The sequence below is a fragment of the Motacilla alba genome, chromosome 1A, assembly GCF_015832195.1.
Source record: "Motacilla alba alba isolate MOTALB_02 chromosome 1A, Motacilla_alba_V1.0_pri, whole genome shotgun sequence".
Lineage (NCBI taxonomy): Eukaryota > Metazoa > Chordata > Aves > Passeriformes > Motacillidae > Motacilla > Motacilla alba.
In genome coordinates this window covers 7,065,481-7,091,758 of record NC_052031.1, presented here as the reverse complement: position 1 = coordinate 7,091,758, position 26,278 = coordinate 7,065,481, and the positions used below count along the sequence as shown (strand labels likewise).

At 47.3% G+C, this 26,278-nt stretch overlaps 1 protein-coding gene across 10 annotated transcripts in view; it reads left to right on the top strand.

The window, feature by feature from the left end:
* The window catches only part of FRMD4A (FERM domain containing 4A), a 357,044-nt gene that overhangs the window by 222,315 nt on the left and 108,451 nt on the right, over positions 1-26,278 (top strand). For all 10 annotated transcript variants that reach the window (XM_038154023.1, XM_038154022.1, XM_038154024.1 and 7 more), the window contains one exon: positions 8,534-8,599. In XM_038154023.1, coding sequence (XP_038009951.1) covers positions 8,534-8,599 — 66 coding nt within the window. The remainder of the gene's footprint in view (positions 1-8,533; positions 8,600-26,278) is intronic.

Genomic DNA, 26,278 nt, shown 5'->3' with positions numbered 1-26,278 from the left:
TGAGGCAAAGTTTTAACAGCTCTGGCATGTTCTTAACCTAAAAATGCTGTCCCCAAAGCAGGTGACCATGTTGAACCACCTGCACAACTGACCAGCTGAGTCAAGGTTTATCAAACCACACTTCTGCTGTGTGCAGAAGGTGTTTCAAATCCGTAAGGTTTAAGACATCTGTGACCAGTGAATACTCTGGACTAAAAATAATAAATAATACTGAAGACTGTGTAACCTCCCTGTGGTCAGCCCCAGCTCCAGACCAACCATGCTCTGACCAGCCATATCAAAACTCCTACACTCTCCACTCCTGCGTTGTAAATAGTGGGGATAATTCTTGGAAGCTGGTATATTTTTATAGTGGCAAATTGTTTATTTCCTTGCCAAGAAAGGGAAGGGAAAGAGTTACAGGGGCGAAGGAGTCAAACATAGTAAAAAGTCTGCATTGGGAATGCCCTCTCCTCCTGCCTCAACATCAGAGGGCAGGGAGGGTGCAAGAATTTCTGCTTCCCTTTGTACTTGAACAGATTTAGATCTGTATTATTTTCAAGAAAGAAAACAATACGTGACCTAAAGCAGCCCAGCCTCCATTCTAGTGAGGAAGCCGGTCTGTCCAGGAAAGGCCTCTCTTATCTCAGGATATAACTGAAATCAGGCCGTCGGGGCCGGCCGCGCTCAGAGCAGTAATTCAGACATCTGCTGGGTAATGCCCTGCTCGGTTTAAAACGTGGTGTTGGAATTAGATTTCATTCTGACTACACGGCTCAAGCACCAAGTGTTCTGAGGTTAAGACGCGGCATTCCCGGCTTTAAAGTTCGCCTGAGAGTTATTGCTTGATGTTGTAAATGGACTTAAGGACCGTAGGAGACGGTTTTTCATTTCAGCCCTGATACAGTAAGCCACTTAAACACTTGCTTATGTCACACTGAAATAAAGGGGATTTATGGACACAGCTATGGGCTTTGCTGAATCAGAGCATTTTTGCTGAGTGCTGTTTAGGGGAAGCATGAAAAATAACCTGTGCAGATGTCCCTGAGTGATGCTGAGCCCGAGCAAGGCTGGAAAGCACTGGAGGAAGCAAGGAGCCCCTGGGCAGGCCAGGAATTCTTTTGTCAGCTCCTAAGACAAAACAGGGAAGTCACCAGGTCACTCAGCCTGCAGCTCGCTTTAATTCTTGTCCCATCGCTCCGTGTCGGCATCCACACAATGGCTGGGTCGCGCCATCCGTCCCAGTGGTGCTTCCGACAGGGTGACACCGTGGCTGACACTGTCCCACCTCCCTGCTCCAGGAGGACTCCTGCCTTCTAATTGCTGAAGCTGTTCTCTGTTCTCCTCTCTCCTGACAAATGAGCGTTTGCAGAAATCGTCGCACCACTTGATGCCACCCCTCTGAAACACATCTCTGTGCAGATGCCCCATGCAGTGGGTGATGTCGAGCACCGCTCCCTTCGTGCGGGATAGGAGAGGATTTTAAGAGCTGTATCTGTAACCACGGTTTTGACAATTTTGCTTCCGTTCACTAATCCGTTGGAAAGGACATTAAATTTTCAAGGAGTGGGATAAAGAAGCTCGCAGGGAAAGCCAAGGGCCTCGCACGCGATGCATTCCTCTGGTGCTATCAAACCTGTGGGAGGTGGTGCATCATTGTCAGCTTCTGTTTTCTGGCCAGTCAGTCCAGCTGTGGACTGTGTGGGTATTTCACAGAGCCTCAAAGCATTTCCATAGCAGGGAAACCCGCACTGGTTTAGAAGCTGAAGTCTGGTTATGCATCAGCCATTGGCTAATTCTCTTCATATCACCATCATCCATTTCTACAGCATATTTCTGTGGCCTTTCTTCTCAGCTTCAAAGCTTCATTTGCCACCAAGTTCCCTTGAAATGGAATACTTAAAAGGTTGTTCCAGTTTATTTGAATATGCAACATCTTGGTTTTCTTACCAAAGTACTGCTAGAAGGTGACAAATGCCTGAGAATACAGCTGGGATACCCTTCCCAGGGGAAAAAACAACTGGCTTACAGCTAACCTCTCCTACTCCAGCGTAACAAATAGCCTTTCCCTTAGGAAATAATAGCATGAACAAATTTGAATGAAAAAGTGCCTAACGGGCACACACAGAAAGTGTCTAGTGGGTTCCTACTTCTTCATACCCAATTTGTGGAAGTGTTCAAGGCCAGGTTGGACGGGGCTCTAAGCAACCTCATCTAGTGGGTGGCATTCCTCCCTGTGGCACAAGGGTTAGAACTAGATGGTCTTTAAGGTCCCTTCCAACCCAAACCATTCTGTGATTCTGTACTGCTTATTTCAGAAAGCTCAGCTCGTGTTCTGCATTGCTGACCTTGGCAGACAGGACAGGCTACATGGACCTCTGCTCACAAGCCAGGAGTAATGGGCCAAAATAAAATCACTTTTCTGCCTCTTGAAAAAAACTAATAACACAAACTGTTCACCATTTATCTAGGAAAGACTTGTGGAAATAAATAGTGGAAATGAGGACTGTATTGAGAAGTAAGTTTCTCCTGACTGTCTCACATCCTCAGAGCTTCAAGCCACTCAGATATTGCCCATTTTAGTGAAAAGGAAGAGCAGGGAAGTGAGTGTGAGGGCTTTGGGTTGGACCAGAGGATGGCATAAGCAGTGCTGCAGACCATGGTGATGTGCTCACCAGTGCAGGGCAGTGGGCAAGGCCCATGGCTGGGACTGGTGAACCAGATTTGCACCAACAGTTATCTTCCTCCTCTTCGTTAGGTATCTATCCCATTGAGTCACACCTAAAGGACCAGATTCAGGCATTGGAACAGGCTTTCCAGGCAAGTGGAGTCACCACCCCTGGAAGTGTTTGAAAAAGGAGTGGGTGTGTCACTTCACAATAGGGTTTAGTGGCTATGATGGTGTTTGATTGAAGGCTGGGCTTGGTGTTCTTGCAAGTTTTTTCAATCTTAATGATTCTGTGACTCTATGACTGCAAAAACAAGTAAACCCCAAGGGCAGAGCCCAGCCACTGCTCCTCCTCCTCCTCATGTCCCTTCTTCCAGGTCCCCATCAAGAGTCAGCGCCATGCTCAGCTCTTTGCCCTCTCACAGCCATCCTCATCCCAGCCGCCATCAGTAACATTTAATAGGTGCAGATGCAGACCAGCAATGGGAAGGATGCTCTGCGAACACACGGCATAAAAAGGAAAAAAGTCCATTCCTCCAGGGTCTTAAAGTGTGAGTGTAGGACAGGAGACAGCAGATGGACTCGGGCACATGAAGAGGCAGTGCTGGTCAGTGCTACAGGCAGCTGCTTGCCAGACTGGCCCCAGTTCAGCAAAGTGAAGTGCTGCCACATGCACAAAGCTGTGCAGACGTCAGAAACACACTGCTTTTCCTCCCTCTCTCTCTCGACAAGCTTAGGAGTTGCCAGGATGAGAAGGCAGTAAGAAGTGGTCAAGTGGGAGCAGGATGTTTAATCTAAGAATTTACTCAGTGGGCTGTCATCTCTCTCTGTCTCCTTTCAGCGGCTCTGTCCAAACAGTGGACAGAGTGACACAGATTTCTGTGGATTCAGCACAGTAATTGCCTCCAATTATAATTTCTGATGTGATTCAAGGAAGAAAATGCTGCATTCTTCTTTATTCCTGCAGTCACCGGCTAATGAAACGTGCCACAGATATTTATAGAACTGACATTGTAAATAGCATTTGCATTTGGTGCCTTTGAGTTATTTAGTGTGACAGCACTTTCACCAGGAGGGTTTTTTCATTTTGAAAGGGAAAGGTTCTCTTTGGAGCTGTTTCCTCCCATCGCCTTGGCTGTTTGTGTTGGATGGAGCAGCTCTGTGGGCAGTTGTGATAATTTAGTGACAAAGTGTTGGGTGTACAGGGATTAGCTGAGTGTTGTGAAGGTTTTGGGGCTGTGTCACGGACAGTCTGTAGGATTCTCTGAGACAATGTTTGAGTTACAGTGAAGATGAATAGAGAGGAGGGCAATCAACAGAGCACTTCATGGCACAAAGCAAAATACCCGCCAGCCTGCCTTCCCTAGGAAACCCCTTGTGTAAATATTTGGGTAGAAGCCTCCAAAGGAGATTGAAAGTCTTGTGATAAAGGTAACTAAAACGTCCTTTCCTTGAGGAAAACAGCTGCAATTCAGAAGATCCCATGAGTAACCATGAGACAGATTTCCTTTCTGTAGCATCTCTGTATTAGAGTAAACAAACGTGGAAGTCAGGACTTGCTGTCACTGATGGACCTCAAAATGTTTTGCAAAGGTCAGGATCAGTTTTTCTGTCCTCAAGGTGCAGAAGCCAAGGAGCAGAGAAAGAATGCATGTCCTGTGTACAGTCAGCCCTCCTGCAGGCTACTCCAGCTCCTCAGCCACACAAATACATTGCTTCAGGTCTTCATGTGCCTTAAAAGCAGTATCTGTGTTTGGGTATTGAAGATATATCATCTTTACACACTCACATATATAAATGACAGAGCTTTTTAAAAGCACTCATGCTCAGTTCTTCAAGCCCTTGGGGGGTCATGCTGCATGTGCAGGCACTAAAAGAAGTGGCAGATTTTCAGAAAAAAAAAAAAAAGTGAGTTACTGAGCTGTTTTGGGTGGGGAAAAAATGTGTTCTGCATTTTGGCAGAAAACTTCCATCTGAGCTCGTGTTAAGTGTGGTCCGTGAGATGCTCATGGCCCATATTCACACCCAGCACGTGCTGCCATATGGGTGAGCTGTGAGCACTCAGGCATGTGTAGCACACTCCCACCTCTTCACATGTCTTGAGAAGCTTTGGAAGTCTGAGGGATTGCTGTGGATACAGCATCCTGGCAGAGCTGCAGCTGAGTGAGCAGCAGGGATAGCCATGGAACTCAACTAGGAGCTGTCTCACCTCACTTGAAATGTTTGAGTGTTCTCTCTGCCTTTGAGCATCAAGGGCATCTCAACTGTTAGGCTGAACTTGGCTTTTTAATTTCTGGAGATAGGAAAGAGGGATCTTGACCTCCAGAAGGAAAGTGGGGGACTGTGTTGGTACAGGAAATCTCACTGAGCTCACTGCGAAAACCAGGACTCGATCAGGACTCAACTCCCCTGTTTCCCTGCCACATCAAGTTCCAATTCTTCCAATTTCAAGTTCCAATTCTGTCAGGAAGTCTGCTGAACCATTGTTTCTTGTCCCTTTGCTGGGGTTTTGCTTTTTCAAGGTGAAGGAAAAGCTCTGCCTTGGTGCCTCTTAGTTCAAGTTCCTCTTAGCTTAGTTCTCCCCATCCTTCTCTGGGAAAGAGCCTTGGGAAAGGAGAACCTCAATTCAGTCCTGTGGTCTCCCTCCCTCCATCCAGACTCTGGTACTCTCAGCTCATTTTGGTGACCTCCTGCTCCCATCCATAGGGCTTTGGTGTTGATTTCCCTTCTCTGATTGCGCAGGGAAGCAGAAAGCATTCCCTGACTGGTTTTGCAGGAGCCAGCAACAGCCCCATGCACGGCAGAGCAGCAGATAGTGCAGAGCAGCCAATTTGCACAGTGTCAGAGGCAGCATCTTTTACCCAGACAGGCTGTGCTAAATCAGGGCCTTCTCACTGTGCTTTGAAATGCTCCCGTTCCTTGCTCTGACAAACTAGCAGAGTTTGTATTGATCCAACAATGCAAAAAAGCACATAATGTGAGCTTCAGACACCTGGTGGAATAATAAAGCAGAAAGGAGGGAGGGCAGGACCGTCATATTTTAGCTTCTATCAAGTAGGAAGCCTGTCTCTACCTTCTTTTCTTTTCTCTTGGAAAGCACTGCTCATTTCTAAGGCAAATGAAAAGCCCCATGGCTGGAGGAAGGAAACGCTGTAGCAGATCTCCAACCTGTGGACCTGCTGAGCTTCAAGGGATGTTCATGAAAGGCCTTTCAATTAGTCAACCATCATGTGCTGCATTTCAGAGCTTAGCTTTATTCAGATATTTATTCGTGTTCCCAGCTGTTTTCATTTGGGATTTCTTTTAGCAGTGGAAGCACTAAGGGGTAATGAAACTCCGGGCTGGAAAAGCACAGAGAGCTAAAGTAGCTCTGCACGGGAAGCAAGTGCTGTGCTCAAACACTACAGCACAAAGTCAGACATCTCAGAAAATGTTCCCTCTTCCCCCTTTCACCTTCTTTGATTCCTATTTCAACTTTGTGGTAGCCAATGGAGCGTAACACACGAAAGCAGGACTGTGTTCCATCCCTGTCATCGCCACAATGAACTCACTGCTTTATCTCTTGCCTTGGATAAACTCATATTAAAGCTGGAATATCAGTGCATATTCCCCATCTTGGAGATGCAGTGGATATGTGGCAGTAGAGAGGATGAGGGAGATGTCAAAGCACAGCTCAGGCAAGAGTTTTATCTGCTGGTGAAGCCCAGTGAAGGAAGGTTGCGGTTCCCCATGCCCGTGTGAACATGACCCACATGACTCTTCCAAGCAGGAGAAACCATTGCAAAGCCCTTCTGTGAGCCTCTGGCATAGTTTTACAACTGAGCTGAAAGCTCTTTAATAGTGAAAAATCTCTCTCACTGAGTAATATACCTTATGAGAAGCCATATTTTGCATAACATTTCTTACTGGAGGAAATTCTCGTAAGACAATTTATCGCCATGGCGGTAACTGGTTGACATTTATGAGCAGCCTTGTTTTACAAGGCTTTCCTTTGGCTGCAATGCCAGGGCTCCAGTTGTGCTGATGGAAGAGAAGGAAAGTGATGTTATTTGGCATGCAGGATAGAGGTGTGTTGATGTGAATAACAAAAAGGGATGAATTCTGCCTGAATCACATGGGATTGTGCCTTCCAGAATTGTAAATTGTGGATGAGTTGAAGGGAAAAGCTCATTTTGACAGAAATTTTCTCATAATAAACTAGGCCTCTTCAATGGCCAGCTTAAGGTTCAACAGGGCTGTTGGAATACTTGAATCTTTTTTTTTTGGAAGAGGCTGGGTAAGACTTGCTTCAGTCTGGTACCAGGAAAGGGAGAGATGGATGTAGGACAGAGCTGTCAAGAGGGAGGACAGAAGCACCTAGAAGAGACTGATGGGCTCCTGTGCTGAGGGATAGCAGGATGAGGGTGATGCTGCTGGAGATGGCTGAGGTTGCAGATCCTGTGGCAATGGCCACACAATGCCTGGAATCTTGAATGGGCAAAGTTGATGGTGGAGCAACCACCACTGCCTCCTGGATGCCAGCACATCCAGCCCCATCAGTCAGAGGGGCAGCTGATTTTTAACCCAGAGCTGAAGCAGAAAGCTGAGCTGTCCTCAGTTAACCCCCCAAGCACACTTCCCACTCTCTGCAAGGCAGCTTTGTGTCAGGGGCTCAGCTTAGCTGGTACTGGTGAAGGAGGTGATGGATGAGGGCAGGAATGCCCAGGATGCTGCAGCACTTTTGTCTCCAGCAGCCTGTGATCCCCCCCCGGCCAGTATGCTGTGGACTCTCTGCTCCCTTCTGGTGATACTGGCAAGCAATATTATTAAATTGAGCAAGGGATCCATGCAAAGCACAGGAAGGTGCCTTGGCTGAGGGTGGTGGGTCCCTGGGGGGCTGAGCTGGGCTGTGGGGCTCTGCTGGGTCTGTGCCAACGTGGATCCAGGTGTGCGTGAGTGCTGTAGGGCGAGCCCACACTGGGGGGCTGCCTGTGTGCTGCCTAAGTCGTGCTGAGAAAGGGATTTCCAAGAGCCAAAGAGGCTTAAGGCTGCCCATATCCCATTAACAGTTAGTGGGATTGTGCCTGTCTCTGAAGGGCTTTGTGGGACTGAGCTGGGATCTATAACTCTGCAAAGCGTACTTGCTCCTCACTCACGGTTCTCTGTGCAAGAGAGGGCTTGATGCACTGTAGAGGAGTTCCCTCACACCACAGCTCATTTATTTCTTAGGACCCCAGTCTGTGGACCTTGGAAATCTCATATAAGCCTTGTACACATAATAGTTTTATTGATATTATTTGTTAACTGTTGTAATAAACTGCTGGTGTGGAAGCACCTTTGGACCAGTACAGTGATGTCACAAGTGGCTCCTGTGGTACATCCTAAGTAGAATATTCCAAGTAGGACAAGCCCATTTCAGGATTCAGGGCCAAACAAGCACCTGGTGCCACTCCAGGGAGCAGCTTCAGCCCAGCCCAGGGAGGAGCCTGGCTCCACAGTCCCTGTGGCATGGCTGGATCACGGCTGTTGAGAGGCTTGGGGAAACTTGCCTGCATGTCTCCTCTGCCAGCCAAGCCAGCTGCAGAGCTGGAGGCCTCAATATGAAACTCCTGTGCTGCAAACCAGCCCCTGCCCCCACTGTCCACACTGGAACACCCTGCTCCTGGCAGCTGCATCCGAGCAGGCACCAGACCACAGCTACCAGGGTGGCTTTTCTTTTTCTACTTCCAGCCTTTTCTTTACCCTGGTGCCAAAAGAAGGGGGATTAATTTGAAAAGAAATAAGTAAACACAAACCAAAAGGGCTGCATTGAATGAAAGGCTCCGACTTGTGCTGGGGGAAGCCAGCAGCCACGTGCTAAGCTGTGACTCCAAACACCCTGACACACGTTCCTCTTCTCCCTTGCAGATGACAGAGGGTCGCAGATGCCAAGTGCACCTCCTTGACGACAGGAAGCTGGAGCTCCTTGTTCAGGTAGGAACTGCACATTTCATCATTTGATTGTTTGCTACAGCTGTGGGTTTTCACCAGGGTGGGGAGAGTAAAGGGTTTTCAGCTGGTTTTCTCAGCAGCTTCACGCTGTGATTGCCTGCAGAGCTCAGGGAAGCGGCAGTAGTGCTACCTGGGAAGGATCTGCAAAGGTATATCTGTGGAAAGGACTAATCCAAGACATATTTTTGCTTTATTCTGTACCAAAACTGTTCCAGTCCCTGCCAATGAGATAGAAAAGCACCTCTGGTCATTTTTGGCACTGTTATTATATCTCTTAACTATGTTTTTGAGGCACTGCTTAGCTATGAGAAATGCATTACATCTGCTTAAAATATGTCCAGCTTCTCTGCTTGCCATCCTAAATTGCTGGGCTCCACACCAGAGAGGGGATTGTGCCCATGCTCCCACCTGCACTGGGAATGTGGTTGGCAGCAGAAGATGCTGTGGTGTTCATGCCACAGGCAGGGATTTCTTGTAGGTTCCTGTGTCAAACACAAATATGTATTAAAATTGGTACACATTCCATCTGCCTTATTTTTAACTTTTGAAAAAAAGAAGGAAGACTGGAAACAATGAGAGTCTGATGGTGGCTTTGTAAGGATTGGCTGGTGAAAGCTGTAGCATCCTACACTTTCCTGACAATTTTGGCTCCCATCTAAGAGATCCCCAATGGGTTAACAGCAAGAATTAGAAGAATGTCTTTCCTTTTACAAAGGCTTCCACGGGCAGCCAAAGCAGCAGGAAATGAAACTTCCCATAGCACCCAAATGCCCTGGCTACAGCTGATAAGATGGGAGGGGGGGCAGGATCCTGTCCAGCCCCAGCAAACCTGAATGGGGATGGCTGAAGGGGACTTGAATCACAGGAAGCACGTTCAGCCTCACGTTCTGGGAAGTTGCTTAAAAATGCCATTAGAAAACTGTTAATGGGTAATGTTTTTACAGCACATAGTCATCTAGGAGGTGAAATCCCTCAGCTGCCCCTGACACACAGTGTGTTCAGAGAGTGCCTGGATAACCATGAGTCAGGCCAGTGGTGGAACGAGAACAGCTAAATCAGGATGACTAATTAAAACAAAACACCATACCAATGGTCTCTGCATAGGCTGCACCAGGTTCTCTGATGCTTTGCAGCTGGCTGGGGGGAAGTTTAGTCACCTTCATCGCAAGGACACAGCACTTGGCTTCCTATGTCATCTAAATGCCTTTTCTAATTTTTCTTAGTTCAATTAAAATCTAAAATGGACTATTGGAGAAAAGCTCTGCTAAAGCACTGCTTGGTATATTAATAATCACAGCTTAAAATATACTGCAGGAAATCTATGTGAGCTGCCCTGGCCAACCTACTTATTTGGGGTTTGATCAATGACACTAAAAAACCACAGGGAGATGACAGCCAAGGAGGCTGGTGTGGGGAAATGTGTCCACTTCCAAGGGAGCAGAAATGGTGCCACGTGATATTATGTTTTTCTAAGTGTTTGATCACACCTTCAGTGGAATTCCTTGTAATCAATAGAGGAAGCAAATTGCTCTGTAAATCACACTAACTAGTTTGCAAGTGACCCCTGGTTGAATTTTATTAGTACAACAAATCGTTTTGCTGTTTTCAAGTGATGTGTGAATGGGGGAAGCCGGGAGGGTGATGATGAAAAATTCATGCCCAGAAAAAGCAGTAACTTCTGTTGCATGCAGTACTCAGATCTCTGAGTTCCCCCGTGCCCCCATATGTACAGGGATGTCCACTGAGGCATCTCAGATGCTTTTCTGGCTTAGTGACAATGCTGTTAGGTAGCTTCTAGTCAGGGTGAAATCACTTCTAGGTGGAGCAGGTGAAGAGGAAAGTGGATGTTTTGGACTTGAGTATGTCTCCAGTATGGAGTCTCTTTGCAGACATGGGCACAACACTTCACTTTGCCTGCCTGTAAGGCACAGGCAAAGCCACCAGTGTTGGGTGGTCCTGGAGCTGCTCCACTCAGCAGGAGTGGGCTGAGGTTATCAAGATGAGCAGCTATTTATCCCAGTGGACTGAGCTCCCTCTGGGAGCAACATGGACTTTGCTAGGGGAAATCTCACCAGCTGACCCATATTGTTTGTATCTTATCATGAGATTTCAGATTAAAATTGTTTTGTAAGTTGTGAGCACCGTTGTTTTTATTAGTGTTGCCTTATCTTGTAGCTGAATTGAACTAGAAGCTGTAAATAAAGTGTTCATCCAAGCCCAAGCTTCTGGCTGTCACTTCAAAGCTGTATTTTTCTGTGGGTGTCTTGCCATGGGCTGGAACAGAGGGCTGCTTTGCTGAGTTTTATCGTGAAAGAAGTTCCTCTATAGCTTTGTTGGGCCTCAAGATCTAGACCTGCATTGGCTTGAATTTCTCAGGAGTCACTCTCTTAAATTCTCATGTGAAATTTCGTCCTTTACACCAACCTCAACCTTTCTTGGAAGCTTTTCTGCTCCTATGAGAAGAGCACTTAGGAAAGAGCACTGGTAATCAGTAAATTTGATTTCTGTCCACGGGTGAGATCAAAATAACAGCCTAACTTGGATCTGCCTTTACGTTGTCTTTCAGGGCTTGTGTGTGTGATATCAGGTGCTCTGCCTGGAGAAGGGTTCAGGGATCCTGCTGCTGTATTTTCATAGAATCACAGAATCACAGAAAGGTTTGGGTTGGAAGGGATCTTAAAGACCGTCTAGCTTCACTCCCCCTGCCATGGGCAGGGCCACCTTTCACTAGAACTGAGTAAAGAATCTCTTCCTAACACCTAATCTAAATCCCTCTTTTTTTTTAGTTTAAAACAGTGCCCCCTTTTCCCATCTCTATCTGCCCATGGAAAAAGTAACTCTTCCTCTTTTCAATAAGACTCCTTTAAGTACTGGAAGGTTGCAGTGGGGTCTCCCTGGACCCTTCTCTTCTCCAGGCTGAACAGCCCCAGCTCTCTGCTCTTTTCTTCATGGGAGAGATGTTCCAGCCCTCTCTCCATCTTTGGGGTGCTCCTCTTTGGTGTAGAATAAAAGCAGCAGAAGAAGCTGGGTCTGATTAAAGGTGAGAGCTGAGTGCAGCTCCCTCAAAGGGATGCAGGAGGGCTCCTGAAGATCTTGTCCTGAAACAGTTTAGGCCAGTGACTCTGAGGAGATGAAATTATGTCCTATCCTGCCTGAAGTGCTGCTGGGCAAAACCAGATGCATCTGGGAACAATCAGGGTGTTTGCAAAAAGCAGTGTATTCAGCTAACGTGCTCCCTTTTTGTCTGTGAATTAGTTGTGATCAGACATGGGGGTTCATGAATATATCATTTGAAACATATCAACTGGGGGGTAATGAGGGCCATACCCCGGGCTGCAGGAGGACAGGGAGTGGAATTGGTGCTTCTGCTCACAGGAGTCAGCAGTGGCTCAGTGTGACAGCTCTGCCAGGCCAGATTGAAATGTTTCAACACCACAAATTCCCTCCCGAAACTGCAAAAAACCCCTCTGACAGGCCACACAGCTATTGCCAGTTGGACCCACCAGGCACTTAGGTTTTATTTGCATTACCGTCCCCCAAAAGTGAGATTTTGGCTCAGAGGTAGCATTTATAACCCCCTCTGTGAACGTTGGCTTGCTTCAGTGTTGGCACATAATGCAAGGGCTTGGGGTTACCATGATCAGGAAAGAGATCCTGGCTTTACTCAAACAAAGGGTCTTGACTGAAGTCTTGTCCTCCCAAGTCAAGCAGCTGCAGAGTGGTGCAGCAGCAGCTATGGAAAAGCAGAAACACAGGCTTTGTGGATAAAAGAAAACCCTCCCCAATGTGTTTTGTCAGATAAATGCTGAAATTTAGAAGGGCTAATCATAAACAGACAGAGGAGGATCATATGGAAATCTCTTCCTGAGGGTCTGAAACTCAAAGGCTGTTTGACTTGGGATTAGGCAGAAGAGTTGCATTTGGTGTGTGTTTCATTTGATAAATGCCTGTTGAAGATCTAGGGTGTGTGGCAAGTTTATACAGCATGGTTTTTGGACAGTTTTTTTCTTTCTGAGCAGGAGCAGAGTGTGGTTCCTTGGATCTTACAATCTGGGTTTTTTTTTTTTCCTGTTTCTGTTTGATGCATGTTTAGTTTCTCGCACGGTTCGTTTTTTAAAGTGTTTGGCTTTATCCAGCTAATCTTTTTCAGCAACCAAGTCCATTTTCATACTTCTGGAAAATGGATTTCCTCCATTCCCCTCTCGCAGCCTCCCTATCATTTATATAATTTCCCAGTGACCATGTATCATTTGCCTGCTGCACATGAAAGGTTTGTGTTGCTTTATTTAAAGACTTTTGCGTAATTGGCAATTCATTCCTTTTCATGTGGGGTTTATGAACGTGGCTTTTTTTCTGGGATGGCTGAATCAGGCAGCCTGGCTTGATCCTGGCTCCTGCACTGGCTGGCTGTGCCTGTTATCTGACAGCAGCTCAGGCAACTGTCATCCAGAAGTGTTAAGCCTCCTAATTCTTTCTCTCTGGAGGAGCTATTGCAGAAATGGAGCTCATCTGAGGCTCGTAGCAGAGCTGTCTGTGGGGTCTGAAAGCTCTGCGATTTTGTAGGAAATAACTGGGAAATTTGTTTCTAACCTTCTTCCCAGGAAGCACTAAGCCAGGGAGAGACAGGGAGGTCAGCACAACCTGTAGGTATTTTGGTGATTAACCACCTATATGTCCATGTGGACACTTCTTGAGTAACTCTTCTTGCAGTGTTTCTGTCTCCCAGCTGCCATGCAGGTGAATCCAGGAGCACGTGAGCAGTGACACCTGTCCATGCACAGCCAAAATTAACGGGATGCACTGAGCATCCCTCTTTGCCTGGCTCAAAACCAGCTCTCCTTTGAGTGGGTGAGGAGTCTTTCAGGAGCCCAGGATTTGTTTGCAGTGTGCCTGCTGTGTTGCAGCATCTCATGCCCAGGAACCACCTCCAAGCCAGACTGGGAGACTCTGGAGCTGTGAGCCAGCGCCGGGCTGGCAAAGCACCCCATGGGCTGCTGACTCACTGCCACATGGATGGCTGTCACCATGTCCCCAGCAGGGCTATCCCAGGGGGGATGCTCGGTTTGGAGCACACCAGTGTCCCCCATTCCTCTGGGATCAGCCTGAGGCTCACTGTCCTGGGGAAGCAATGGCACCTTTTGAAAGCAATAGCTCCATTAATTATGGCTGGAGAGAGAAATAAAACAGTCTGCTCTCCTCCCGAGAATCTGCTGGAGTTTTTGCAGTATTTTCAGTACTGCTCATGATGAAGAAATTGCAATCCATGGGGTTTTACCCATGTTTTCTTACTTCCTCACTTCTGTGTGCCATCAGCAGGGTGATTACCTGGGCTGGCATGGTGGAAAAATGGCCAAAGTTCCCCTTTAGGTGGTGCTGAGGCTGGCACCTGCCTACATCAGGAGAAGCTCCCTAACTTTGGATGCAGGTTTTGCACGAGGACCAGCAATACATCCCATCCTCAGTGTGGAAAAACAAGCCCCAGGATGGCCTCAGTCTCCCCAGGGAAGACACAATAATTGCAGAAGAATGGGGTCCAGCCCTGCTCCACTGCCAACACTGGGGATCCTTTTGGAAACATCAGCTCCAGGGCTGATGCAGAAATGCAGCTGCGCAGCCCTGACCGTAAATGGAGATGTTTGGGTGCCAGTAGCTGTCCTTGCCGTGCAGGAGAGGCAGCTCCAGTCCCTGCAGAGCACCAGGCTCTGCTCCAAAGGGGTTTTTAACCATCCCTGTGGAAGGCAGTGGCAGCCAGTGCTGGGCTGGGAGCGAGCACAGGGGTGAGTACTGCCGTGCCAGCCCCACTGCCCTCCCTACCCCCTTGCAGGAGCTGCCCAGTGAGTATATTCTTGGAGTTGTCTGTAGGGCATGTCCTACTGGGCATGGAGAGCTGGAGGGCTCAGTGATACCCTTGGTGAGTGCCCGAGGAGGGATCCCTGCATCCCCTCTTCCCACCCAGCCTCTCCATGCCTGCAGTGAAGCAGCTGAAAAATGTTCCGTCATACAAGGGCTCAGAAGTGACTTATCACTGTCCTCTGAGTGGCTCTGAAGGTTATGGGGTGACGTGTTGCTCCTCTCCAAAATAAAAAAAAAGCATGTTTTCTGTAGGGCAGAGAAACAACTGGAGACCAGGCTGAATTTGAGTGGACTTTTATACTAGGACTCTGGCAGGATCCAATCCCTCACACTGAGAAAATGTGAAAACATTGAATTTGAATCATAATTTAAATTAATTTGTGCTGAAGGGGCCTCGAATATGCCTTCTAGAAAGAAGACTTTATTTTCCCAAATTGCAGTGTTAGGACTGTGGTTTCTTTCAGAAACAAATCCTGATTTACTACACCAAGATTGAGACTGTAGTCCAGCCCAGCAAGTATTTGCAAAATTGCAAATGGGATGTTTTAACATATTTGGCATTAAAAGTTATGGAAGTCCAAAGCTTTGGATCAGCTCAGGAGGATCCTGCCAAGCAGTGTCTGAAGTGGGATTTATATCACTGGGACAAAGCACAGAATTGCCCCTTCACAGCCTGTGGCTCAGGGCAGATGAGGAGTGTGAAGCCACTCTCTTGACAGGAAAGACTTATCCTGGCCTTTGTTGCGTGCCTCCCAGGCTGCTGTTTGAAACTCCTGATCGTTTTGAGCACAGCTGCAAACTGCAAATATATGGCAGGGCTTGGTCACTATGGGATGGGGAGAGATGGAGGAAAGATTGCTGTACCAAAAGGGAGGTGGGACCCCAGCCTGGCAATTCATGTCTGTGCTCTCACTGAGCAACCAGTGAACTATGAGCTAGGAGCTCTTCTGCTGAAAAGTTCTTTGTTTACCAAAAAAAAAGATACTTTTGGCATTGCTCCAAGGTGAATGTGGTGCTGGGAGCATTCCCAGCCAGCCCACCTCCTGCAGACACACTTGCTGTACAATACCTACATGTTGTCATAGACCAGGTAAATGGATAAATGAAAAATGGACCAGGAGAGCCAGGTGTGCTACCAAATCCATCCTTCCAGCCTCCAAGGCGTGCCTCTGTTGAACTGCTCTGCAGAGCCTAATTCTCTCAAAAAGCATCCACCATTGCCATCCATGGCTTACAGAACTTCTGGTGTCAGACTGGAGGGCTGTAGCTCGGGGGTTCAGTTCTCAGCTTAGGCTCCAGCAAACCCAGAAGTCCAAAGAAGTCAAACCTGGAGGGGAGGGTGTTTGCTGGGAAATGGAAATAGAAGAGAACAGGGGCAGAAAATAAAGAAAGTTGATGTGCAGAGCTGGGGAGTTCAGCTTAAGAGCCAGAGGGATCTCAGGCAAGGTGAAGGTGGCAAAGCAGATAATCCCAAGGTTGCCCTTGATTATGAGGGCAGAACTGAAAAGATTTAGGACAGGAGGCAGAATTAGCATCTGAGAGGGAAATCCTGAGCCGGGCTCAGATCTAGGGGTGAAGAGCCTCTGCTCTGCACCCTGGCTTGGCTCCATTAAGAGCAAGAGTGGTGCTGGTCCAGGCTCAGCAGCTCCCAGCTGTGCTGCATGCTCCAGGCTCCCCAGATCTCACCGTGGGTGAGAATGGACACAACCCCCGTGCTACAGATGGTACTCAGGGGATGGAGCTGCCAGAGAAGAACATTCCAGCAAGGCAGGCTGTGCAGAGCAAGCTGGCAGGTCGTGCACATCAGTGAGGGTCACAGGGAGCAGGATTTGAAGAGGTCAAGTAGGGTGCACAGCTGCAGGCAGGGATCAACAGCGAGCCCAAACGTGGAGAGCCTCCAAGGGGATCTGCCGTGCACCGGAGGTCAATCTGGTCAAGCAGCTCTAGAGAAAGCAAAGCTGTGTCTGGGAAAGGCTGGACTGGAAATTAATGAAACCCAGCAGGGATAGTTCAGCCTGTCCAGATTTGTTCCTCAGCGTAGGCATGGGAGGAGCATCAGCAGAAGCTGGGACAGGTGGAGGCAGGGAGCAATAGCCGCTGGGAGCAAAGTGTCCCCGAGAATGTGCTGGGTCAGGACTGACCTTGCCGAGAGCAGAGGTACTTGTGTGTCTTGAGGAAGTTAGCTGGAGGGGGAGATGCTTCCCTGGTACAGCAGTGCTGCACATTCCCCTCATTCTGAGCTGCCTGATGGCTTCTGAACAGTGCTGAGAGCTGGTTTTACCCCGTGTGCCCTCGGACCCCTGGTACTGAGCCCTGTGTGTCCACCAGGAGCCTCAGGAGAAAGCCTCCCACAGCAAAGGACTTACAGCCTCACGAGAAAATGAACTGGGAATGGCAATCATTGCCCTCCACAGAGTGAAATGAGGGTGTGATTTCCAAAGGGCTGCGTAATCAATACCCCCATTATCAGTCTTCCAGAATAAATTGCATTTAAACTAATACAGGCTGGGGAGCTATCTGTGAGCTGTCAGGAGAGAGATAAGCTGAAGACACATGTTTATTCATATTGCATATGCTGAGAGCTGAATGTTCTTTACAGCTGGCTAAATGGGGGCGAAGATATTCAGTATTTTTTGCAGTTCTTCTGCTAAAATTTGTCAAAAACCCTTAATTTTGAGCACACCTGGAACTTTTCAAAATTGTGAGGGGGCAGGGGAGGGGCTGATGAAAATCCCACTAAAACATCTGGTGAAGGAAGAAAGCTACTTCCTTTCCTGTGAGGTAACTCCTGAAGCTTTGCAGAGCATCAGCAATTTAGGTTGTCCTGCTGACCTCCCACCACATACACCAATACAGGAATGGGACATCCAACATCTAATGGGTCAATTACAGAGAAAACATCTCACTCACAGTTACTTGGGAGAAATTTTAAAATTCACTATTGTTTCTGCCAGGCTCAGCTGCTCCATGGCTTCAGTGGAGCTTTTGTTCAGCCTGGACCAACCTGCCAGTGTCCAGCAGTGGCTGTGAAACATGTCATTGTATTCCATGAGATGCTGCTCCAGCCATGGACAAGCCAGTGTCACCCAGCCTTGCTTCCCCCACCCAGGAGCAACTGCAGGATCTGCTCAGCTGTGGGGCACCAGCAAGCTCAACAGTGGAAGTAAATTAGGTTTAGCAGCAGGACAGTGAGGCTGAAATTCACAGAGCTCCTCCTCCTCTCTGCTGCTGCTCCTTCATGGTGGAGTAGCCCTTGTGTTGGTGCCACATCCCATCCCTCACCTCCAGCCCTGGCTTGTCTGAGGTGTTCCACAGCAGGCAGTGGTGAGATTCACCTCTTTTCACTTCAGGCACAAACAGTGTGGGTGTCTGTGCCTGAGCCACGCTTTTAGAGGTGGTGGAGGGAGGAGGGCACTTGTAGGGCACTGCCCAGCTCATCCTAGAAGGGATCATCTGAAATGAGTCGTGTCCCTTTCTCTCCTCAACTGCAATAAGACTCTCTGCAATCAGCTCTCTCATAGCTGTTCACACTGTGGGTGGTTGTATCCGTCCTGTTCTGCCTCCAGCTCCTCCTTTCACGTCCTCCTGGCTGGACAAGAATCCCAAGTAGTAAATTCAGGTGAGAAAGTGCTAAATGTGGCACAGGATAGAAGCTGCCTCTTGGAAGACAGTGGAAATAGAAAATTATTTTTTTATATATAGCATGGTCTGAGCAAGCAATTTGGAAAAATAATAACAGATGTACTGGAGATGATTCCAGGAGATATTGAACCATCTAGAGGAGTGTAGCTCAGGAGAAATGATGAACGAGGCAGCGTAGCAGATTTGCTTTCGTGCAGAGGTAAAAAAGGTGCATTTCCAATTGGAGCTAGCATTTCAGGATGGAACATTTCCCCTTATTGCTGCCATCAGGCTTCGCAGTACAAATACTAGGTTGATAGTGAATGGGTGAGCAGCTTGATAGTCTAAGCCATGTTACTCAGCTTATAGAAAATTGTTTTCTATTCCCTTTCCTTTTCAGCCTCAGTGGACCTAACTTAGACAAAAGATCTCAACTTTCAAACAAAAGGCAATTCCTTCAGCATGACAAAGTGAGAGCTTTGTCCACAAGTGAGGCTCCTGAGCTAAGGAGCATTGCACACAGTGAGCAAAAAGGGTCTTAACTGTCTCACTGGGAAATTATTTCCTGTTTCTTTCCCTTGCTGCAGGTAACCCAAAGCAGCAGCTGGCCACGGCTGCATGGTGTCAGGTGGGAGCAGTTTGCCTGCAGCAATGGATTCAGGCCAGGGGCTTTAGAGCAGCTCAGATGTGCTTACACAGACACAGGTTTGAGCATCACACCTGGCAGTGACACTGAGCAAAGCAAAGAGGAGCTGGGTTTGGCACTATTGTGCTAGCAGCAAAGGCTGCTGGGGCTAGTTCAGCCCACTGCCTGTGGCACAGGAGGGACAGGAGACACCTGCAACCACACAGAGGGGGCAGGAGGCTTGGAATGAGCAGCACAGGCAGGCAAGGAGACCATGCTGAGGGAAACCTGAGTGTTCCCCAGCTCTGATTACCCCACCTCTCCCTCTACAGTCCTGGTCCATTCCCTCTGCTTTTGTCCAGGAGTGTGTTTTTTAGGACCATTGTCTCTGGAAATGATGCAAAATGCCTCAAGTGATAGCGCAAATCTCCAACCCCCAACCCTTGCTGTATTCCCAGTGTGTGACTCGTTGGTCCTTTCTGTCTTTATTTTGGAGAAGTGCCTACTTATGGGGAAGCTTTGGGCTCTGGGAAGTCGAAATGGATTTGTCTCTCTCTTTCGTGGATTATTTCCCTGAGTTCCCCTCCTCCCCCAGGGCTGCAGTAGCTGCTGACAGCAGCAGAGCCATGAGTTGGGTGCCTGGAGGAGGAGGGAGGCAGTCACAGAAATGCTGCCTGTGGCACTTGTGTCGGCCATAATACTGGATATCATCAGAAAAACCATCAGCTTTTCTAATTTTCAGGACAGAGGAGATGGCTCTTGGCTTATAATTGGGTCATGCTGTAAAAAACCTGCACTGGCTCATCATAAGCAACAAGATGTACCCATTCTCCCCTTCCATTCTGCCCCGACCTCTCCCAAAGAGGCAATCCTTTTGGATGAGAGGTTGTTAATACGGATAGGATATCTTTTACTTTCCCATCTCTCTTGCACTCAGACATGGCTCATTACAGTTATGTTTGAATGAAAACCCTCCTGTGATTACCTTTCCTGGGAAACTGCCCATATTTGGGGAGGAAGAAGCACAATTCTAAATCTGCCTTGGGAGGAAGCTTCAGTCTCTGTTCTGACTTTGAAGCTGTCTTGGTAGCAGGTCAAATCAGATGCTTGGAGGTAAAGCCAGAAAAACATGCCAGCTTTTATCTTTGGGAAAACTGGTTAATAGTACAGTGTTTTGTTCAGTGACTTATCTCTGTCTTGGTGAGGAGTCTCCCCTCCTCTGTACTGCCGGTGTTCAGCGTCCCCATTAGCAGAACAAGTGCCTCCTGTGCCCCCTGTACAAGCAGGCAGCAGTCTCACACTGCAGCCTGGACCCTGTCACATCTCCAGGAGCCACCATCCTCTTCATCCCCTGGAGTAACAGGGACTGAGCACTACAGGCATCCCCTCACCCTCCCATGGGCACAGGTACATTTTGGGCCACTGGGACCAAACTGCCAAGCTGCAGAGGTACCCCTGGCTCATTGCTGGGTGTATAACCCTGTGGTTACAGTGCAGGATGGAGGAGTCAGGGGGGTTGGAGTGGAGGTGCAGTGGTGACTAAATGTGACCTGACGAGATCATGAACAGGCCAAGAACTCCCAGCTCGTCCTGGCCCTCCTGGTTTGGCAGCCCAGACAGTGTGAGAGACTTCAGCTTGTCAGAGTGGATCTTGTAATAGCTCTGAATTACGCTTGTCTCCTGGAAGAGGAATGAACTAAAGAGATTTGCGTCCACCCTTTTTAAGAATAAAATAAACCACACCAGCCAAGCCATTTTCACCTCTTTTCCCCTCCTCACTTTGAAGCCAGGATGACCACTTAATGTGTAGAGTTGTTCTGACCCACATGGTGATGTGGGCAAGGCCATTGCTTGTGTTTCCCCAGTCCCTCTGATGTTTGTTGGTTTGTTGTGTTATTGTTTGTTGTTTTTATCCCAGCATCCATGCATCAGCACCACGTCCCAGCCAGACCATTGCATGGGATGTGCTTCTCAGCAGCTCAAAGGCAAAAAGGCTGTTTGGCTGTGGCATTGGCTTGTGGAATTTCCTGATTACCTGAAATACTAGTTTTTGGATTAATTTTGTTCTGTCTTTTGAGGACATTTCAGCAGTAGATGCCTGATTAGAATACCTCTCCACCTGGACTCTGCCTTTACTCCTTCTTCATCCTATCTCTAGTGGGCAGGGGATGAACAAGCCTGTTTCATGATGTTTAGTTCTTCTAAACTTCCTCTTCTCTTTTCATTTTTATAGTCTTTTGAGCAACCACAGAGTTTATATGTACTAATATGCTTTATAGAGGAGGAAGCACCATCCATGTCCCTGACCTGGCTCATCTCAGGGACACTGGATCCCATTTCTGACTGCGTCTTACTCTGCTGTTTCCCTCCGCTCTTGTCTCAGGCAGATAAATTGGGAACACAGCAGCCCCAGTAACTCCATTGTCTTTCCTCCCTGCACTCACGTCCCTTTCACAGGCCTTTTGATGCTCCTTCAGCGACCAAAGGTCCATCTGTGTGCTTCACCATGACTTTGGGTCCAGGCTTTGGGATAAGAGGTGAGATCTGTCCCTGGCAGCACATCATATATTCCTGAGAATGGGTACCCCAGAGCCAAATATTTCTAGAAAGCAGGGTGGTGACTTTTATATGTGTCTGGCAATTTGTCAAATTATTCAGCAAATGTCACTGAGCTACAGAGACACTGATGGTCAGGCACATTTGCTGTGATTCAGAGCTTGTCACAAGCATTTTGCACAGCTCTAGCTCTTGGGCTCTGGTGGCTGGTTCTGAAGCAGTCCATTCCCTGAAAAACACTATGGAGGCAAAGAGCATGAATTATTATTTGTTTTCACTGGGTGGACAGTTGATCAGTGACAGATGTTTCTAATTGCATTAAGCAAGTGGAAATAATGAGAATTAGATAGCAGATTCTCCAGGAATTTACATTTAGATTGAGTTACAATTTGCTGTTAAAGAAGCAAATTCAATGTAGATGCATTCGTTCTTCAGCAGAAATGGGAGACGATTATTTTTAATTATTATTTGATTACTTAAAAATGAGCTGTGTTACTGTACTTAAAAATATTTGACTCAAGGGGATGGCTTAATGTGTGCACTTTATGTGTCCCATAAAAGATATGGAACGATGAAATAGTTCATCAACAAACATCTCCACCTCCCCATTACAGTCATACTAAAAGGCAAATGAAAGCCAGAGTCTGCCAGAGCCCCACTCTCAGTGCACTCTCAGTTTGGCCAGTGCTGGGCTGGTGGTGATGGGATCAGGCTCACCCAAACCGCCTGCATCCCCGACAAATTGAATTAAGCTGCACTGATGGAAGACAAGCTGCATCCCCCTCTGGACACCACGCTCTGCTGGGCTTGGCAGGAATTCCAGGCTGATAATCCCTGTGCTGTGTGTTGTGTGGAGCTGAGGGAGAGCCAGCAGGGCCGAGCAGAGGTGGGTGCTCAGGCTGGAGCAGGGCGGGGGACGGGCACGGCCTCGGCACGCAGGGAGCAGCAGCATCTGCTGCCTCCAGATGACACAGATCTGACAGCTATCTCCACATCCATGCCAAGAGGAAATGAGCTGTGGTTCAAACCACTGGAGGTTTTCCTTTTGGGACTCTCTCTCACAGCTCTTTTTTTATTTTATTTTATCTCCTAGATTTCAAGTTCAGCTTCAGACACAGAAATGTGTGAGTCCCCTGTCAGCAGAGAAGGGATTTATGTGCAGTGCAGATTATTGTATGTCTCTGTTTAGCACAGAATCCAAGCTATAATATTTTTTTAACCAACTAGCTGGCTCAGCTTTTAATTTTTTTTTCTTTTTGCCTAATGAGAGCCTTATCCAGAACTCCTTGAAGTCAGAGTCTGTCTATCAGCTTCAGTAGGCTTTGGATCAGATTTCACATCACTGATTCATTATTAATTACACATCTGGGACTCCCTTTTCAAAGAGTTCATTGTTAAATAAATTCACTTTTAGACATTACAGACTTGGCATTCTTTTGCATTTAATAAAACTCTGGCAAACCAGCAAAGAGCCATGGCCAGCTTCTCTTCTGGTATTGATGGATGAATCTCCACTGAGCAGCAGTGGTTTATACTATAAGGATATAACATATCTCTTTGCTCTCATATAACCACTTTCTGTGTGAGATTAGGTCTGTGTTTGAGAATTTTGCCTTTTCTGAGATTTCTCCTCTCTTTTTTATAACTTTTCCTACCAGCAAGAGTTCCTCTGTGTATTCAGACACTGCAGGGTGAAATATATTTGCCATGGAGTTTCTTTTCTCTTCAAAGAGATTCTGGCATCCTTTTCTTTAGACAAATTGCAATCACATCTTCAGAGCTTTCTGGGAGAGCAGACAGGCAGGCAAATGTTTTCCTGATCCTTATGGCAAGTGGAGTGGAACATTGTCTTTCTAAATATATAGGGTCTTTCCCATAGTCCTCAATAATCTAGCTGAAGTCCAGACATTGAAGTGACCAACAAGCTGCTCTTGAAGCTCTATTTACAGAGGAATAATTTTGGCAGGGGAATATGTAGAAGTAAAGGTTTTCCTACTGAATTCTGTTCAATAGGAGGCTATATACTTGTGGAAAAGGACATCTTATGTTGTGATTTAATGGTACGTTTAATGGTACAGGGTGTTATTCCCACTTAGCAGCTGATGGCACAGCTGATGACCAGCAGCCCATACAGGTGTTTCCTGTGCTGCAAGGATCTCCTAAGCAGCACTCAGCCCATCCTGTGCTTTTGCAGGGCTGCCCAGACACATGAGGAGAAAAGGATGGGGTGAGACCTTCTTTTTCTCCTGTTGTCAAATCTGAGTTTGGCTGAATGCTCCTGGTTAATACCAAAGTCCAAATAAATTGTGGGGATATATTCAGACGATGGCTACCCAGTTTCCAAAGCTTTCACTTAGTCAACCACTGTTCAAGGTCTGTGGAATGGAAAACCAATAGAAATGCAGCTCCCACTGTTTAAATAATGAAGCTCTGAGTGTTGATCAGAGGTAGATATCCACTGAGTGCACGGCATGCTTCCACTGCAAGGGATAAAAACTACCACACAATTGTGGAAGGGTCTGTGAAGGAAGAGAGAATTTTGACACTGAGGCACTTGAGCCCCTCAAAAGTCAAAGCTAATTCCCTACTGCAAGTGAAACATCTCTCCTGCTTTATCACAGAATGACAAATGATATGAATGGAGAATGACAAAACCTTTTCCCTGCCCTTATTCACCTTCCTCAGTTTTTCAGAAATCCCATTAAAAGCGATTATTCTCATCATCCTCATGTATGAAGTGCAAATCTTTCCAAAACTGCAGCCCTTCAGCGTTAGAAATTACAAAGTTGTTTGCTCCTTGCCAAAGAGCAAGTCTGGGGGTCGGCCCACAGCCACCTGGTAGGATATGAGGAGGGAGAGAGAGATGAGGGAGATCTGTCACACAGGCAGTGTGGCTGCTGGCAGAGATGCCTTCAGTTGCCAGAGGCCAACAAGACCTCCAGCATCATTTTCTGGAGGTGTTTGTGCTTCCAGCATCTGCCAGCAGCATGACTGATCTCCAGTCTGGCCCAGCTTATCAGACTTTGTCACTCCATGAGATTTACTGGGAACAGGGTCTCTGATGTCCTTGCCCACACTGCTGCTGTGGGATCTGCTCCTGCCCATCTTCCACATCTGGTTTCATGAAAGCAGCAACAGATACAGTTGCCTCATCACTTCCATCTCACTTTGCAGTGAGGATGTGGCTGGGTAAAACCCAGAAAGACATTTTCTGGACATTGTCAAGGAAGCTCAGCCTGTGCCCAGCAACTAACTCCCTGTGCCATGACACTGCACAGCACACTTGGACATTTCCCCATCCACAGGCCAAGGATCACTCTTTTTCAGAAGCCAGGCTGCCTTTATTTGCTTTCCACCCCTCCTGCTTAGAAAAATTTCCTCAGTTCTCCATAGTCTCCAACCTTCTCCTTTCATGGTTCATTACATTCATTGGCTAATTCTGCTATCGCCCCAGTACATGGGTCATCACCCACATTTGTATGCACTTACATTTTCCAATTATTTTCTTAGTAGCTGTTTATCACTAACTGTTTCTACCCTGCCTGAATTCTCTCCTAACCATTCTGTCTCATTTATTTATTCTTTCTTTGCAGAAAAACAGGTTGGGGTTTTTTGTTTGTTTTTTGTTTGGTTGGTTTGGGGGTTTTTGGGTTTTGTTTTGTTTTGGTTGTTGGTTGGGGTTTTTTTTTTGGTTTTTCTTAATAAAAAACACTCACTATATCATAATTTCACCCTCCTCCTTTATAATAGAACTGGTTTATTACCAGCACTTCTTTTTACAAATACCAGGGGAAATAAGCCTTTCTTATTCTCCCAGTAATTCCTATGGTGAGCAAGTATTATTTTGCTTTTTTTTTTTTTTCTGAGTTGTGGCCCATAATAATTTTTCTCCATTGCCTCCTTCTTTACTTATGGGGGCTGCACTGTGACATTGGTGAGCCTGGAGTCAGAAAATGAAGCCCAGCATCCTTGTCCCCTTCCCATTCACCTTCAGGGTTGCTTACAAGGCATTAGAACAGAGCTGTGAGGAGGCGGGGCTGCTAGGACCCATTTAGGCTCCTGACTACCCTGATGTGCACCAGGATGATCCATCTAGAAGTGGAGACAGAACTTGCTTGTGCCCAGGGTTTCCCCACTGAACCTCGATCTGCTCCTCGAAGTGTCCTCTCCCTGTCCTTCTGCTACTGACATGGGCAAGTGCTGGTTGTGGTGGCTGCTGTGACTGACAGAGGGGGCCAGACCAGAGGATCCAGGCAGCTGTGTCCCAAGGCATGCTGGACATGAAAAACTTTGCTTCTTAGGGACACACACTGAAGTTGGCTTCGTATATAGGCTCTGAATGTACAGGCTCAGTAGGGAAGACTGCGGAGGTCCTGAAGGAAGGGCGAGTTTCTGTGCTTCTGCAGATGAAAAGTTGTTGATTTTTTTTCCATTCCCTCTTAAATAGCCACAGTTCTATCACAAACCTAATCCTTGGTTATATCTTGCATCTTCTGCTGACTCAAGAAGCAAAGTCTCCTCGTGGGTGCTCACCCAGAGTGGAGGCACCCTCTGTCCTACAGTCCTACAGGTCTATCAGACCCTGCCCCAAGGCCCAGCCAAGTCAGGGGCCAGTCCCAGCCCCCACTCTGGTGAACTTGGGGACCACACTCAGGCCCAGGAAGCCAGACTACCACTGAGGATGTAAGCGGGGTAGCACTGATTTCCTGTGCCTTGGGAGCTGCACCTACACAATGCATCACACTTTTACTTGACTTCAAGGTTAAAGCAGCTTCCTTGGCTATCCCATTTCTCTCTAACCCTGACTGCTTGACTCCCCATAACATCTGAGCTTTGCCATCAGGCAATGAGCAATGTAACCAACATCTGGCATGTGAAGTTCAGCCTCTCTCTCTCCTGACCTTCCCAGGGGAAGAGCTGTCTGTCTGATGTGTAGAATTTTCATAGAGTGATTTACAATTGAGTGTGTTAAGCCAGAAGCTTCAAAACATTGTGGTATGTTCTTA